Consider the following 16,707-nt stretch of genomic DNA (forward strand, 5'->3'; position numbering starts at 1 on the left):
GCCTGCTCCTCCTTTTCCGACTCGGCTTCCTTTTCCTTTCCCTCTCGCGTCTGTCGCGACAACTTCCCGTCCCGTGCGCAATGCATGCTGGGGGTGGTAGTTCCGGGTGCGTGCGTGCGTGCGCAAGCCCCAGAGTGGGTGTGCGGAGGGAGGGCCCGGGCGACCGGCTCCGCGGGCCACGTGGGCAGCGGGAGGAAGTGCGGGTCCGGTCCGACCGGAGTTGCATCAGCTGCGGAGCCGAGCGCGGAGCGGAGCGAGCATGAAGCTGTTCCTGAGCGAGGGCAGCCCCGGGGCGCTGAAGGTGCTGGCGGCTGCCGAGGCCACCGGCGCCCCTGCGGAGCTGAAGTGGGTCCCTCCGGAGGGTGAGTGCCGGGGGCGCGCCCCCCTTTCCCGGGAAACACCCCAGTTTCGCCGACGTCTTCAGGTGGCTCACGGGAGATGGTTATAATGAGGAGGAGGATTATACTGTTCCCATGTAAAATAGAAATGAGCTGGAAATGAGAAACAAAATCCTATCGCAGCAGCAGCAGCAGCATTGGTTTTCCACCTGAGGATCCCCCATCCCGATCTAACGCTTTGAATTCTGATTTTTAAGGACTGCTCCACCCTCTGCTGTTCTGTAATTTAGCATCCCTTAACCTGGATTGGTTATGAATCAGAGATTTGTAGAATTGGAAGAGACCCTATGCTGTAATTATGATGCTCTGTTATCTTCAGTCATGTTATTTATTCTTTGTAAGCTACTTTGGGACTCATTTGAATGAAAAGCGGCATCGAAATATAATAATAAAAAACCAGGTCATCTGGTCCAACTCCCTGCAATGCGGGAATCTCAGCTCATCCATGACAGGTGGCCATCCAGACGCTTGTCAAAAACCTCCAAGGAAGGAGAACCCATCACCTCTCAAGGAAAACAGTTCCACTGTCAAAGAGCTCTTACTGTCAGAAAGTTCTTCTCCATGTTTGGTCAGAATCTCCTTTCTTATAACTAGGGCTGGGCAATGACAGGTTTTCAACATCTCAATCTATCACCAGCCAACCATCCTGGTCTGGCAATATACCGCAGTGTTGAAAGAGCAAGCTGCATTGACCCCAGCCCCGTGAGGCACTGGGTGTAACTGTCACTGCTCTCATTGACGCTGCTCAGCTGGTTGGTGCAAAGGCTCCCACCCCCCAGCTGAAGAAGCTCCACGTCCCTCTTCTTCATGCACGAGCCAAAGGGATGTGGGGCTTATGGATCTCCCACCCCATCTCCAGCTTGCAAGCTGGAGGCGAGGTCAGCGCTCCTTTGAACATCTTCACCAAGAGGGACTCACCCGCACCCCTCAATTGAGAAGTCTAAGGGAGCCCCAGCCCCATCTCTGGTTTGCACAAGCTGGAGGCGAGGTCAACGCTCCTTTGAACATCTTCGCCAAGAGGGACTCACCCGCACCCCTCAATTGAGAAGTCGTAAGGGAGCCCCAGCCCCATCTCTGGTTTGCACAAGCTGGAGGCGAGGTGGCGACTCCGTTAGACTTCTTCAGCTGGAGGGTGCGAACCCTCCCGTCCCCATCTAAGCAGCCCCAATCCTACCAGGAGGAGGATCAAGTTCCGTCAGCTGGGGAGCGAGAGTACTTTAACAGAGCCCCCACCCTGCCACTGGCTCATGCGAGCTGGCGGTGGGTTGGGGGCTCTGTAAAACTGCTTGGCTGAGGCAAGGGCAGTGGCGCACTGCTCAGCCAAGTGGTTTAAAGAAGCGGCAGGAGGAACAAGCTGTATTGAGCCTGGTCAATGCAGCTTGTTTCTCCCTCTGCGCCACTGTGAGGGCAGAGTGAGGTGGCAGTTTCACACAGCAGCTTATCACTGGTGAAGCTGCTGCCTCTCCTGAGTCCCTCTGCCTCCAGCGCCGGCCGCAACTTGTTCTTCCTTAGTGCGCTGGGTGCTGGTAGAAGAAAGACTGAGGAGGGATGGCGGTTTCACCCACAATATATCGCTGAGTGAAGCTGCCATTGCAGTCTGCCCCTCATACCAGTCCTGGGCGATATATTGTCCAGGCCTACTTGTAACTTTGGTTCAGGTCCTGGCCTCCGGAGCAGAAGAAAACAAGCTTGCACCATCCTCCATTTGACAGCCATTTAACTTCTGCTTTGTCATGTATGGGGAGTGGGGCTGAGGAGATGGAAGAATCCTAACCCACATTAGTGGTCGCAGGTGTGGAATCGGTACCCCACAGGAGTCTCTGCCTGCAACAGCCTACTTCACCCTCCGGTCCCCAGGGGTTGGACTGGAACTTCCATTAGTCCCAGCCAGCTTAGTTGGTGGTTCAGGATGATGGCAGTTCTAATCAAGCAACGTTTGGGAAACCATAGTTGAAGAACTCTAGTCTATACTGCAAGTCCACAACTTACATACGTTTAACTTGTGTGCATTGAATCAATGTGTTTGTAGATAGATAGATAGATAGATAGAAAAGGGGCCAGCATCTGGGAAAAAGACTTTGGCCATCCTACCTGCCGTTGAACGCAATGTTAGGATTGCCATACGCCTGGTTTTCCCCAGAGAAGTCCTCTTTTTTCTGGGTAAAATTGCTGTCCAGGGAGATTTTTTAAAAATTTGGCAAAATGTCAATTTTGTTTGGTTGTTTGGTGTCATTAGTTAAACTTTGGGCCTAGAGACAAAAATGAGGCCTAACTGCTGGATTGAGTGGCACTCCTGTCATTGGATCTTTCCCATCTGTATTTGGGGATAGTGGGGGTTGAACCTGAAACTGTTCATGTGCAAAGGTTGTGCTTTACCATTGAGTCCATTTGAAGCAACTAAATCTGGTATTGAAAAATGTGGGTCTGCATATGACAGCTTCTGTATAATAAAACATACATACCATTTTGCTATAAACTCTCTTCTGCCCCCTGTCAACTTTTCCTAGTTGCTCAAAGCAAAGAAGACCTGCTAGAAAATAGTTAATTCTCTTGTATGTGTGTAAACTGTACTTCTGTTTCTCCTCCTTGACAGCTCATGTCGTCCCATTCCTCACCCGCTCCCAGCTCCCAGCTCTGCACTTGGAAAAAGAGTCTTTCCTCTTCTCCACAAATACGATTTGCCAGTAAGTATGAGGCCCTGAATGCCCTGTGTGCTTTCCAAGTCAAGTTACTGGTCACATCAATTGTGTGTTGTGTCCAATGTCTGTGGTACTGGTGATGCTAGATAACTCCAGCGGTGTTGATAGTACAAGCAGAGAAGTTGCCTGGAGGGGACCAACGCACGCCTAGCAGAAGGCTGCACTGGCCTGTGTAGCATCTCCTGACACCATACAGGCCAGTGCAGCCTTCTGCTGGCCCGTGCCAGTCTCCATAGTGTTAACCCTGCACCACTGCTACTGAGGGAGAAGGGGTTCTGGGTGGGGAAGACTATTTGTCCCATCGAAACCAATGGAGTGGGCCAGCAGCGCTGGCTTGCCCCCGTGACTGTGGGTGCCCGGGGTGTGCATGCCAATGTCAGCATGCCCAGTGGCGCCCGTGTCCAACATTAGCACGCCCCAGGCATGCTGATATCAGACACACATGTGCGCCACCAAAATTTGTGGGTTCCCCTCATGGGGAATTTTGTGAGTGCTAGAGTCTGGTCTTTGGAATCTTTTCTCGTTGAATGTTAGGCAGGCTTCATCTCTGTTGCTGTTTATATTTCAATCTCTTTCTTCAAGGATCCCACATGAGGGTTTCCCCATTTTATTCTAAGAATAATCCTGCTTGGAAAGGGAAGGCAGAGATATTGACTGCTATCCCACCCCCCCAACCCCCTTGTGAGTTTGATGGTTGAATAGGGATTTGGGCACAGGTCTCTAGCACTCTAAACACCGCACCACACTGGTTCTCTAGCGGTCTTGGGTCATGCCAGCACACACCACAGAAACAAGGTATGCATCTCATACTGGAGTGCGTGAAGCAGAAGAGCACAGAAAAGCAAGCTCTGTGAAGCAGCCTCCGTCACAAGTTAGAGAATGTGACAAGGCAGTCATGTTGGGTTTAGGAACAGAAGGGGTTAATGAGGGCTCCTTGTGATAGAACAAAAGCACTACTGTAGTTTTGTTTTCCTGATTGTCTTTTAAACTCATCTAGAAGTGTGCACATATTCCCAGTGGAGAGTGCTTAGTTTCTTCTGCTCTCTTTCTTCTAGGTACTTCTTCCATTTATCTGGAAAAGAAATGCGTGATTTGGGCCAGGATGAGACCAATTTTTCCAACCAGTTGTTTGAGTGGGATGCAACTGAGCTGGAGGTGTGTGAAGCATTGCTGTGCTGCTTTATGGTGGGAACATTTGCATGTTCTTGCAGTTCATGGAGGGGAGATGGTATTGTTCGGGGGGGGGGAGTGAAAGAAGGTTTTAGTAGCGGCCTTATTTTCTTTAATTACATACCCAGATGCCTATGGATGAGACTCTGGCTCAGTTTATTGACCTTCCAAAATGCCCAGTTCTTCTTGGTGGGGTGTGAAAGGAGTGATTCTATATTGCAGGGGTCCCTGGGTGTGTGTGCAAGATGCTTCTTTAAGCTTCCTGTTGATGGAGGGTGGGTCACCTAGTAGGAATGTCGGAGAATTCTGACAAAAACAGAAATGGTGGAGGAAATGGCAAACATGCACTTTTTTGTCCATGTCCGGAACGGAAATCAATCCAGCAAATACCATCAGTATTTGCTTTTGTTGCTTTCAGTCAGCCATCAGTACATAATTGAAATTAATGGGGTGGAATAACATGCGTACTATGTAATTGGCATAGTTAAATACATATATTACATAATTTCACCACAGTGGACAGAAGGACAAATAACCTAGTTATTGACAGAAGACAAACTGCAGCAGAAAGGAGACAGTGCTGCATGCAACAGTGCAGACTGGAGTGGAAAACAGTGGCTTCTTACATTTCTGCACCGAATGTTTGGAGCATAGGTTTTCTCTCCCCCACTTCCTCCCCTCCCCCTTAGTTTACCAATGCAGCACTTTTCCTATAGAATGAATAATAACCTTTTACTTACAGGGAAGAAGATGAAGGGGTTTGCTTAAGAATTCCATTGGGTTGGAAGCTAAAACTGCCCAGTTCCTGGGGGTTGAGGCTGCTCCTCTGAACTCTCTTCCGTATTGCAGTCCTTCTACTCTGTCCTACAAAACTCAATGAAAATCATTAAGTGGGGGGTGGGGAAACCACCTATTCATCTGCTTAGGGTTTCCTCAAGTTCTGTGTCTTCATTGGCACGAGTGTTGCAGAGACTGAACACAGGAACTAAATATGTAAAATATGGCTAGCAAAATGTCTGCCATTAGGATGATGTCTCTCTGTGTGTGTGTGTTTGTGTGTGTGTGTGTGTGTGTGTGTGTGTGTGTGTGGGCCTTAACATGCCTCCCCTCTGGCTTTCCTCTTAGCCTGCTTTGTCTGCAGCCTTGTATCTTCATTTGGTTCATGGAAAGAAAGGAGAGGAGGTTTTGGAGATTATTCAGAAACCACTGAACTACATTGACCAGACCCTTGTCAAAAGGGGTACTCCTTATCTTACCGGGGTAAGTAAAAATCGCTGTGTAGCAAAATGAGCATTACTGACAAAGGATTGGTAGAGTTGGGAGGGAAATCCAATAACTCTGGATCTTTCAGGCTAAATAGTTGCACTAGCGGGCGCCAGTGCAGTGAATCCTGCTTGTGGAACAGGAATTCCTCCCCTCATCCTCCAGAACCCCCACAACAGCATGTGTGGGAAGGAGCAGGGAGATTTCTCCATCAGTGCAAGCAATTTTGTTTGCCCTGGTGAAGAATCTCCTTAGCACTACTTTGAATCTTCACCCCCCCTCCCCCGTTATCTTTGGCAGGACTGGTTCCAAGCCAAGGTCTTGCCATTTGCAACACATCGTTTTATGTGGCTCTTGTCCCAGGAGGACCAAGGGGAGGGGAAAACAAAGCAAAGTGAGGGGAGCAAAGCAAAGAACGGGGAGAGAACTATAATTGCTTGAAGTGCCATCGAGGTCTCACCTCTGACTTTTGAGGCTTAGGTCTGTATGCGTGAGCGCAATGCTTGCTGAGCTTTCTCACCTTAAGGGCTAAAAACCGCAAAATGAAATAATAAAAGCTGGAATACTCTGGATGCTAAATTTTATACCAAGTGCTGTTCTTGTGCAATTTGGAACAACAGAGTCACAGAATGCACAAGGCTATCCTGCCTTGGGTAAGAGATCGGACAAGAATACCCGTCCTCTCAGTTGGTGCATTTGTATTTTCCAGTGACCATTTCAGAACACAAGTTTATTGTCTTATATAAAAAGCTTATTACAGAATATGTGTACTAAATTGCTATGTTATGCTGGCTTTTGCTGACAAGATAAATCAAATATATGATTTGTTTATGGCCCACTGAGCACAAATGCAAAAGTTATAGAACGTAAATTACATAAGTTAGTAAAAAGATTGCAGTGTGTGTGCATGTGTGCATGCGCCATACAGCAGCCTATGCAAAATTGCTACATTTAGGAATTTTGCAAATTGCTCTGTAATAATAAAAAGGAGCCCTCTGATAAAATGGTTAACAGAGGCACGGAAGTCTCTTCAGTGTTAATTCTGGAAAGTTTAAACTTAATATTAAATGCATATTATGGAAAGAGTTTGTTCCTTTTGGGAAACACTTTGCAACTCTGTTCTAGAGTTTATTCTGTCCTTTTGCCCCTCCTGTTCACACTTGCGAACCAATTTCCCCCTGACCTTTTTATCTAGAATGCTGAGTCAGCTGTTGATGTCGTCTTGTGGGGCGCCCTGTTCCCTCTGTTAAGGGATGAATCCTTCCTGCCAGGTGAGAGATGCTGCCAAAGGCCTTAGTGTGCATCATTTCGTGGTCACGTTTAAGGCCACAGGAGGCAACTTTGATGTGCCGATCTGCCTGCTGGTTTGGATGAGCCTCTGCGTGTTGCTGTGGCTCCTCTCCTCTCCCTGTCCCTAATCACTCAGTCGTGAATCTCACTGGGCCACCTTGGCCCAGTCACACTCCCCACAGGGTAATGGGGAGGAGGAGAACCGTTAGTGCTGCCTGGAGCTCCTTGGAGAAAAGGTGGGATATAAATATGATAGATAAATACAGTGATTTTTATGGGGGGACGCATTCCCCTAAACATTTTGTGAATCTAAGTTTGGCCTCATTGAGGGGCAGTATTTCAATATGAGTAGGAAGATGAGAGTACCCCTAAATGTATTTTTTTTTTAAAGCACTGGATAAATAAATACATAATTGGAGTTTTGGGGGGTCCTTCTTATCACACTCTTCCCTCTCTCAGTAATGGAAGCATTTGGATCATTGCCAAACATTCTGCCTTCAGGGAGCCCCCTTGCCTTGCAGAGGACAGAACCAGCTCATATGCAACACCAAAGAGACTTGCTCAGTTGCTGTGTTGCCCCTGAGTGCACCTTAGGAAAAACCTTACATGCTCTTGTGGCTGTGTGCTACAGGGGAAGACAAGCCGTGGCAAACTCTTTCAGGGGAAGGATTGTCTGCTACCGCTATCATCTTACAGAGGGATCCTAGGGCATCCAAAACACTATTTAGACCACACTGATATAAAGGTACAATAGCTAGCTTTTTGTTTCGTTTCCCCCCTGGCTATCTTGATTCTGATCACTCTGGTGATTCCAACCATGCTTGCCTTGCCCAGAAGAGGTCTCCTGGCAAAACTAGTCTCCAACTAGTTTTGAGTCCGTGGCAGGGATCTTCGCAGATTGTGGTGTGTGGATGTTAACAAATAGGAACTTAATACATTTCTATTTGAGACTGAGCAGTTACCAAGGTGAGAGTTTTCCTCTGGAATTTGTTTGATTTTAAAGATGAGTTAAAAGCCTTGAGGAGATGGTTCCAGAACATGAGCCAGAAGGAGTACTGCAAGAAGGCTGTTGAATCTGTATGGACGCCCAAAGGATTGCTGGAGCTGAAGGCTTATCTGCAAAAGCATCCTGCTCCCAACCAGGCTTTTGAGAAGCCAGCTACTAATGAGCTGAAGGTATTGCCCTCCTTCCGTGTGAACCAGACCTCCAGTTCTCTTCAAATGGTGCTAAGAGGAGCACATGTTGCTGCAGGTGGGGGAAAGGGAAGACTGAATGCTTCCCCAGAGACCAGCTCTGTCATTTCCGGAAGGGAGACTGCTAGGCAGTGAGGCGGGCGGTAAACCAGCAGAATCCCTAATCTGCTCCGATTTTCCAACGCCAGAAACACACACTCTAGGTCCAGCGCTGAGGGCCTTCTGGCGGTTCCCTCACTGCGAGAAGCCAAGTTACAGGGAACCAGGCAGAGGGCCTTCACGGTAGTGGCACCCACCCTGTGGAATGTTGTTCCCAAAGAGAACAACAACTACCCCTGCCCCTCCTCCCACACCATACCTCCTACCCAGAACCGCTGTAATTGGGCCTCCCCCCTGCTCCTCTCATCCCAGGCACATCCCAACAAGTGCCCTTATAGCCCAGTTAAAAACCGTTGAAATGCTAAAAAAAGAATTTAAAAGGATATAAAAACAATTTAGGGGAAGAAGCCCTCTCTGCTGGGCAGCAGCAGCAGTCCTTAGGAAGCCTGTCAGTCCCTGCCCTGGGCCAGGTAAATAGAGGCAGGAGCAGGGCCCTCAGGCTCTCAGCAGGGTGGTCCTATTGAGCTATTGCTTTGCTATGTTGTTATGAAATTGTTTTTGTCATGTTTGTTTGAAATGCATCTCTGTTTCTTTTTTGTAAGCTGCTTTGAGCATTTTTTTTCTTTTCGGTGGCAAAGTGGCATTCAGATAAAATGAATGAAATAAAATCTTTCCTTCTGCTTGTGAAAATTAGGTAAAAGTCAATGACTAGATTCTGAGAAGATGTTTAGGATTTGTTTAGTTGACTGGTATTTAGCCCAGTAATTACTAAAGCACCATGTGGGGAGGGAAGATGCTCCAAGAGGGGGGCGGTGCAGACTGCCCTGGTGTGTCTGAGCCACACTTGCAATTCTGGACTGTGCCACTTTGTTCATCAGCATAGTGATTGCCTTCTGGGTGCTGAGCACCTGCAAAGCAGGTTTGGAAATGGATTTTTGTTCCTCTCTCTAGGAAGAGGAATCCGCTCAGAGGTCTCTGTCTGAGGAGGAGATTGCAGCAATTGCAGAAGTCTGGGTCAGAGGGCCAGCTGGCCTCCCCAAACCTTGGAAGCCAAAGCAGCCTATGTAAGTACCTTGGCTGGGCTAAAATGTCCTGGCCTTAGTGGAAATGATGTGGGGCTGTTTTGAAGAGGACTTCAAAGCAAAGAGCAGAACTATGTTCCTGTTCTATGTCTTAAAATGCCAAACATCTCTATGTATGAATATATGAAAATAAATCCATATCTATATCATGGTGAACATTGGCATCAGTGTTAGGGTTAGCGGTTAACCCTTATCAATGCAACATGGTGCACAGCACAACAGCCCCTTCCTCTGTATAAGCAATTTTGTGGTGATGTGTGATAATTTTTAATGGAGTTTCCCCACAGCCATGAGGTTTAGGAGCCAAATGCCAATTTGCAAATTTAGCAGAGTATCCGGATCTGTTTGTACTTGGCGTTGCAGAAGACTAGCATCCAGCCTATAAAGAACTGGCCTTTCTAAGTTGCAGGGGCAACTTCCCCAGGAGCCCAGATACTTACAGTGTAACCTCACAGAGCAGCCTTTTTCCTTCTTGTGTCTCCCTGCTCTTCTGCCAAAGCACAGTTTCTCTCCTTAAATTCTGGCTCCATTTCTTGTGGCTCATTTTTGCAGACTTCCCGTGGAAGGCATGAAGAACGTGCTGATCACTAGTGCCCTGCCCTATGTCAACAACGTGCCTCACCTTGGGAATATCATTGGCTGTGTCCTCAGTGCCGATACCTTTGCCAGGTAAGATGTTGATGCCTTTCACCACCGACTCTTGTTAGGATATGTCAATCACTTGAAAAGGGGGGGGGGTTAATGGGAGGCTGAGAATTTATTCTTTTTCAAGGTGTATCCAGTCCACCAGCTTCCTTTGTACCTGGTAATATCAGAGTGGTTGGTGATATGAGCCAATTGATTTCTTGCTATTTGATATTGTTTTAATGAATCTGATTTTACAATGAATTTGCAAAATCCCACAATATGTGTACTTGGATATCTGTGCTTACGTTGCCTATATACACTTTGCAAACTACTTTGAGGCAGGCAGTGTGTAAATATTATGAAAGAAAATAAAAAAAAATGTGTGTGTTGCAACTTGGATCTTGGGCAGGTCTTAGGCTCCAGTTCTAAACAGTTATTACAGAGTAAGAGCCACTGAGTTCAGTGAGGGTTATTTCCATAATCATAGACAGGGTTTAACTGTTAATCTAATGAGATCATATGAAACTGCCTCACATCAAGTGGACTACTGGTCCATGCAGCCTCATTTTCTGCTCTGTTCTGAGTATCAGTGGCCCCCCAAGACCTGAAGATGAGGCCTTTCCCAGCCTTCTGTCTGAGTGTTTTTTAACTGGAGGTACCAGAAATGTAACCTGGGACCATCTGCATTCAAAGCATGTGCTTTCCCACAGAGCTCTGACCCATTTGAAGTAACAGAGGGATTGTGTGAAACTTTGGTCCTTGCAGGTAGCGATAAGCATCCTGTTTCATTTCTTGTGTCCTGTCCAGGTACTGTCGTTTGCGCAACTGGAACACACTGTACCTGTGCGGTACTGATGAGTACGGCACTGCCACAGAGACAAAGGCCATGGAGGAGGGGCTGACACCGCAGCAAATCTGTGATAAGTACTACACTGTCCATGCCCAGATCTACCAGTGGTTCAAAATCTCCTTTGACTACTTTGGCCGCACCACCACACCCCATCAGACCAAGTAAGTACTGCTGGGAAAGGGAGCACAATGGCCAAGGGAAAAGGAGCATGAATGCCTCATGTGGCAGCACTACTTTGCGCTCTCTCTTACAAACCGCTTATTGTCCTAGCCTTTAACAACTGTAAAACTGGCTGTCAGAGATGGGCAGGAAAGATTGACGGACTTGTTTACAGTTTCTGTGACCATGGAGGTCCAGCTGCCATGAAACAAAGAATGCCTGTACCTAAAAATCTGAGAGCACATAATATGTTTTTATTTAAATTATTTCACATTGTTGCCCCTCTACTCAAACTGAGCGCTCAGGGTGAGGCATTGGCGCCAAGTACAGGTTTAAGGCATGCTTGTCAATGACTGTGCTCAATGTAGCAAGTTTTTGGCTTCTCCAGAAAAAGGGAAGCTTTTCAAAATTTGGCTTTGTTTGCTATTTTTCCCCTGCCTTGGGCTACAAATGACAAAACAGCATATATGTGGGTGAGAAGGAACTCCTTGTGGGCTAGTAACTTACTGACAGGTTAATTTTGATTGCTGAGAGGTGGTAGATGGGTTCCTTGGAAGCCACTGGTGCACAGACTGAGTTAGGATGTGAGTTCTCTTCTTCTGAATAATCCTGTACAGCTCCCATTGGTGTATTACAAAAGAGTGTATGGTGCCACTAAATGTGATGCAGAACTTCAGGTGCGCCACATCATATATGAGGTCTGGCAGATAAACTCAGAATGCAGTCCTGACTGGTTAGCAGCTTGCGTGTAGTGGCTGCAGGCCCGTCTTGTTCAATGGTAAACTGATAAAGTGATTTGTCACAGTACTTTTATCCCTGTCTCTGAATGAGCAAAACAGCATTGTCCGAGGATACTAACTGGGCCAGATGGAATTTTAGTTACCATGTTTATGTGTACTGTTGTAGGAAGCATGTTCAGTCCCCTCCTGTGAAGCAAGGTCAGATACACATCTAAAGATAGGATGCAGTTTAATCTTTTGTACATCACTTTGGATTTAATAATAATAATAATAATAATAATAATAATAATAATAATAATAATAATTGGTCTATATGATTAATTGGCACCAGTTCCCATCAAGCCTACATACACCACCAGACACTAATATGCCATTGGGAAACACAGGTGTTTGCTGTTTGGTCACTTTCCAGTGGCTTGAGCAAGTAAGGCAAGCCACATGTTACAGGGTTCAGCAATGCAGAACCAGGTCGGTGGGACTTCCTTTGCGCCGTAGAAAGGTTCTTAACTGACCAATGGACAACTGAGCCATGAATTTCACACTACAGGTAGTGTTATGAGATGGGCCTCCTCCTTAAATTGGACCATGGTGGGCACAGGAGAGCAGTACTCCATGTTCTAGAGCAGGTGTGGGGAACCTTTGGACCTATGGATATTGATGAACTACAACTCCCAACACCCCTTCCCATTGGTCATGCTTGCTGGGACTGGTGGGAGTTGTAGTTCATCAACATCTGGAGGGCCAAAGGTTCCTCACACCTGTCCTAGAGGTATGAAGTGCTTTGCCAGCCTTCCTGCTGTATTAGAGAATCATCAGCAGAAGGTGTAGGTGCAGTTGGCAAGCCCAAGACAAACACTGGTCTGCTAATTGTTCATGGATTGACTGCCAAGTTTTCCTTGATGTGATTTTTATTTAATTTTTGGGGTGTGTGCCATACGAAGGTTGAGGATGTCCCTCCTTCATATGTTTCTTCTCTTCCTCACCTCAGGATAGCTCAGGACATTTTCCAGAAGCTACTGGAGCGCAACTACCTTCTGACAGAGACAGTGGATCAACTGAAGTGTGAGAACTGTGCACGGTTCCTGGCTGACCGCTTTGTGGAAGGCATCTGCCCCTTCTGCAACTATGAAGAGGCCCGTGGGGACCAGTGCGACAAATGTGGCAAACTGATCAATGCCACTGAACTTAAGGTACTGCCACCCATATGATCCTGGGAACCTACATACTTAGCATTTCTCTTTATCTTTGTCTTGGATTGCTAGAAAGAATGGTGGAATGTGTCTCATTTGCACCATGCTAGTCTAGCACAGATTACATACCACCCATCTCCCCATAGAATCTGGCGGTGGAAGCCCAAGGTCCTTCTCTTTTTACAGAAGTAGATGAACTTTGCAGGCATAGCAGAGCCCTCAGAATGATTTAGGCATACCACATTGGCTTAATCCAGGGGTTTTCGTGGAGGGCACCATAAAGTATTATTTTTTTGAAAAAGAAAAGGTTCCTTATTTTATACCAGAATTGAAATCAATTCTGAGGGTACAAAACCTGCCAAATTTCAAAGTGATTTTCCCTCAAGGGAGACTTTACTGTTTTGGATTGTGTACAATTGGAATTTAGGAGTGCAGGTGATGGTGGGAATAAAGAGCATGGATCCCCAGAAAAGACTGGGGTGGGGGAAATGTTACACACGCAGAGAGAGAGAGCGTGAGAGAGAGAGAGCGTGAGAGAGAGAGAGCGCGAGAGCAAGGACCCTGCTTTCAAAGGGGAGAGAGAGTGATATTTCTATTGATTTGCATAGGAAAATTAATGGTGGTGGAGGAAATAGCATAGATCCATGCAAAGAACAAACATAGTTTTTAATCTTTACTTCAACATCCTTTCCCCAAATTGCTGTTCCCTGGAAAACGATTCATTGATTAAAACCTGGGCTTGTCAGTCAGAACAAGGGGAGGTGCAGCCAATAATAACTTTCCAGCACACATGAATTTGCATGTGTGGCAGTCCTACATATGGGCTTGGTACTACTTCCTACATGTTGTTCACTTGCTGGGCTTAATGTCAAGCATACCATGGCCTTGTCTTCTTTCCATCCTGGCAGAAACCCGTTTGCAAAGTCTGCCAGGCGACCCCTGTGGTGAAATCCTCCCAGCACCTGTTCCTGGACCTGCCCAAGGTGAGTCTCTCTTGTTTTACTAGTGTCTTTAAAGGACAGTACGATGTACATGTGATGTACAGTTTGCTTAGTGTTGTTAGCAATCATAATGAGCCCTAGACCTTATGACATTACACCCAGGATCCCCATTCACTGTCTCTGATCTTCTCACCTTTAGCTAGAAGAGAGCCTGGAAAAGTGGCTGACTGTCTCTCAGTCCACTGGGGACTGGACCCCCAATGCAAGATATATCAGCCGTTCCTGGATCCGTGATGGGCTCAAGCCACGGTGCATTACTCGTGACCTGAAGTGGGGCACGCCAGTCCCTTTGGATGACTTCCGTGACAAGGTGAATGATGGGGTAAAGACCCAGGGGGTCAGTGCTTAATCCTTTCACGGTACTGCTGAGTGCTTGTTCCTATTCTGTGGTCCAAGGCTTTTTCTTTTTGAGGGGCACCACAGGAAAGACAGTACTATTTCAGCAGGATGGATCAGGGCATTGGGAGTTCTAGCAGGTAGGGAGTCTAGAGACAAAACAGCTTAGTGTCAGTGGTGCCTGGAGAAAAAGGAGGGCATTGTAAAAGGAGCCCAGAAAGTTGTCTGGGTTGTGTCTGCCTGTTATCTGAACGTCTAAAATAACCTTCTCAATTGTATTATTCATTAGTAACTTCATATTGCATTTGCCAGTCAATCAAATGCTTTCTAATTCCGATCAAATATATTCATACTTTGACTTAAACTCGTCGTTTTGCTAATTAACCAGAACTTATGCCTGTAGCTTAATTATTGATTCAACCCTTGAAACCAATGGTACAGCTCTAGAATGGTCAAGTGGTGTTGATTCATTTGAGCATGTGCAGAATACCTACAGTTCACCACTGAAGAATCAGCAGCCACTCTCCACATAATTGGCATTGTCTTAAAGGTTTGAGCTGTGGCCTGTTTTAGAAATTAAGCATCAGTATGGCCTTCCATACTTCAAAAAATCAGGATTGAAAATATGTGTATGAGCAGATCTGTCAAATTTCAAGTGAAATGTTGGTCGGGAAAAGTTCAAAGGCAGGATGTTACTGGAAGACTAGCCACTCCGGTCTCTGAAAATGCTCCCTTGCCTGCCTTCTGTGAACCATCCCCTCATGTTTTGCCCCCCCCCCCTTCTCTCTCTATAGGTGTTCTACGTCTGGTTTGATGCCCCCATTGGCTACCTGTCCATTGCAGCCAATTACACTGACCAATGGGAGAAATGGTGGAAGAACCCAGAACAGGTGATGAGCTTGTTAGTTTTGCACACTTGCCACTGTAGCTTGGTCTCTTTCACAGAAGGAATAAGACCGAGAGATCCCTTCCAGATAAGCTCATTTTATGTAAAGGATGTACAGTAGTTTTCTCGTGTGTGTCTTCAGTCTAGAATCCAGGCAGATGTTCTGTCTGATGGTGTATCAAAGCACTGGAGATGGGGTGGGAGCATCTATGACCCAGGGTGCCTGTACACCCATGTGATTATCCCATCCTCAGGGGTATCTGTGCTTCTGTAACACCCCTCCAAACAAATGCCCTTTAGACTAGTCAGCCATTTGGGGCAGCAAAGAGTGAGGGGGTTGTGTGACAACCATGCAGTCCATCTCCTGTTTCTCTTCAGGTTCAGCTTTATAACTTCATGGCCAAGGACAACGTCCCCTTCCATAGTGTTGTGTTTCCCTGTTCGTTGCTGGGTACTGGGGATCGATACACGCTCGTCAACCATCTTATTGCAACAGGTAGTCTGTGTGTGAGAGTTGGCCCCACCTGCCGCTCTTTCATTTCCAGCCCTCATTTCCAAACCCTGCTGGTTTAAGCTAGACTATGTCACAAAAAGGTTGCATCTTATGTGGCCTGGAAGCTGTAGTGGAGCTATTGAAGTGGGATTTGAGCAAACCTTTAAAACCCCCTAAGAACATGAGTCCTGCTGGATGATGCCAAAGGCAGTGGCGAAGCAGATCCCTATGGGAAGCCCGCAAGTAGGACCCCAGAGTCCAACAGTGCTGCACCCATTCCCTCATATTCAGAGGTGAGGTAGGGACTTCCCCTGCACGCAGAGATTGAGCTAACAAGACCAATGATGGGTCCCATGGTCAAGAAGGCAGTTTCTGCATGTGCTGTAGAGGGAAGTTAGGGACAGGTAGGGCTCTTCAGTTTGAGAAGGTAGCCCACCTAGAAGGAAAATTCTGATCCTAAACCTCCGCCGACTTGCGGGATCTCTTTGGAGGAGAAAGGACTGAGGAGTGGAGGCCCTAAGAGGGTTGGGTGGTGCCTTGTACGCCTCCTTCCAGCAGCTCCTGCAGCCAAGCTGGTGCCAAACGTATTGCTCTGCTTTCCTTTGGACTACATTAGTGGGGTTTTGTTGTCTGAGCAGCCCAGGACCTCCATAAACACTGCCCAGGCTTGTGCTCCAGGGAGGTCACTTGGGTTCTGCTACCACAGTGGTTTGACTTTGCCCCTGGAGGCACACTCCATTGTCGCTTAAGACAGACGATGCCAACCAACTGCCTCAACACTGGAAGGAGAGGAAAGACATCGTGGCTAGTAGTCATTGAGAACCTTATCCTCTGTGAATTAGCCGGAACCTCTTAATCTTCATTAATTAATCATTCTTAATCTCCATCACTTAATCTTCCTTTCTGCAGAGTACTTAAACTACGAGGATGGCAAATTCTCCAAGAGTCGTGGTGTGGGGGTCTTTGGAGATATGGCCAAAGACACGGGCATCCCTGCAGACATCTGGCGCTTCTACTTGCTCTACTTGCGGCCTGAGAGCCAGGATAGTGCCTTCTCCTGGAATGATCTCATGCTTAAAAACAATTCAGAGCTTCTCAACACACTTGGCAACTTCATCAACAGGTAATGGGGTGAGGAGGGAAAGAGTCATTCAAATTCACAGTGAAACTAGAACATGGCAGCCTGGTGGTGGTGGTTGAGAGGAACAGGATTACGAATGTATTTCAGAT

The 16,707-nt window shown here is 46.9% G+C and overlaps 1 protein-coding gene across 4 annotated transcripts in view; it reads left to right on the forward strand.

Annotated features, from left to right (window-relative positions):
• Positions 1–16,707, forward strand: part of MARS1 (methionyl-tRNA synthetase 1) — a 24,320-nt gene continuing 7,613 nt past the window's right edge. For 2 of the 4 annotated variants that reach the window (XR_014521751.1, XR_014521752.1), the window contains exons 1-15: positions 123–362; positions 2,992–3,082; positions 4,153–4,252; positions 5,393–5,527; positions 6,726–6,801; positions 7,824–7,996; positions 9,065–9,177; positions 9,748–9,864; positions 10,630–10,833; positions 12,560–12,761; positions 13,670–13,744; positions 13,902–14,072; positions 14,893–14,988; positions 15,363–15,480; positions 16,387–16,600. Coding sequence is in view for 2 of the 4 variants with exons in the window: in XM_083486592.1 (XP_083342718.1) it covers positions 260–362; positions 2,992–3,082; positions 4,153–4,252; positions 5,393–5,527; positions 6,726–6,801; positions 7,824–7,996; positions 9,065–9,177; positions 9,748–9,864; positions 10,630–10,833; positions 12,560–12,761; positions 13,670–13,744; positions 13,902–14,072; positions 14,893–14,988; positions 15,363–15,480; positions 16,387–16,600 (1,988 nt within the window). In the remaining 2 variants the exon portion in view is untranslated. Of the gene's footprint in view, positions 363–2,991; positions 3,083–4,152; positions 4,253–5,392; positions 5,528–6,725; positions 6,802–7,823; positions 7,997–9,064; positions 9,178–9,747; positions 9,865–10,629; positions 10,834–12,559; positions 12,762–13,669; positions 13,745–13,901; positions 14,073–14,892; positions 14,989–15,362; positions 15,481–16,386; positions 16,601–16,707 lie in introns of all 4 variants that reach the window. The other 2 variants (XM_083486592.1, XM_083486593.1) reach the window with 2 other exon arrangements.

The sequence above is a fragment of the Podarcis liolepis genome (assembly GCF_965112155.1).
Source record: "Podarcis liolepis genome assembly, chromosome: 2".
Taxonomy (NCBI): domain Eukaryota; kingdom Metazoa; phylum Chordata; class Lepidosauria; order Squamata; family Lacertidae; genus Podarcis; species Podarcis liolepis.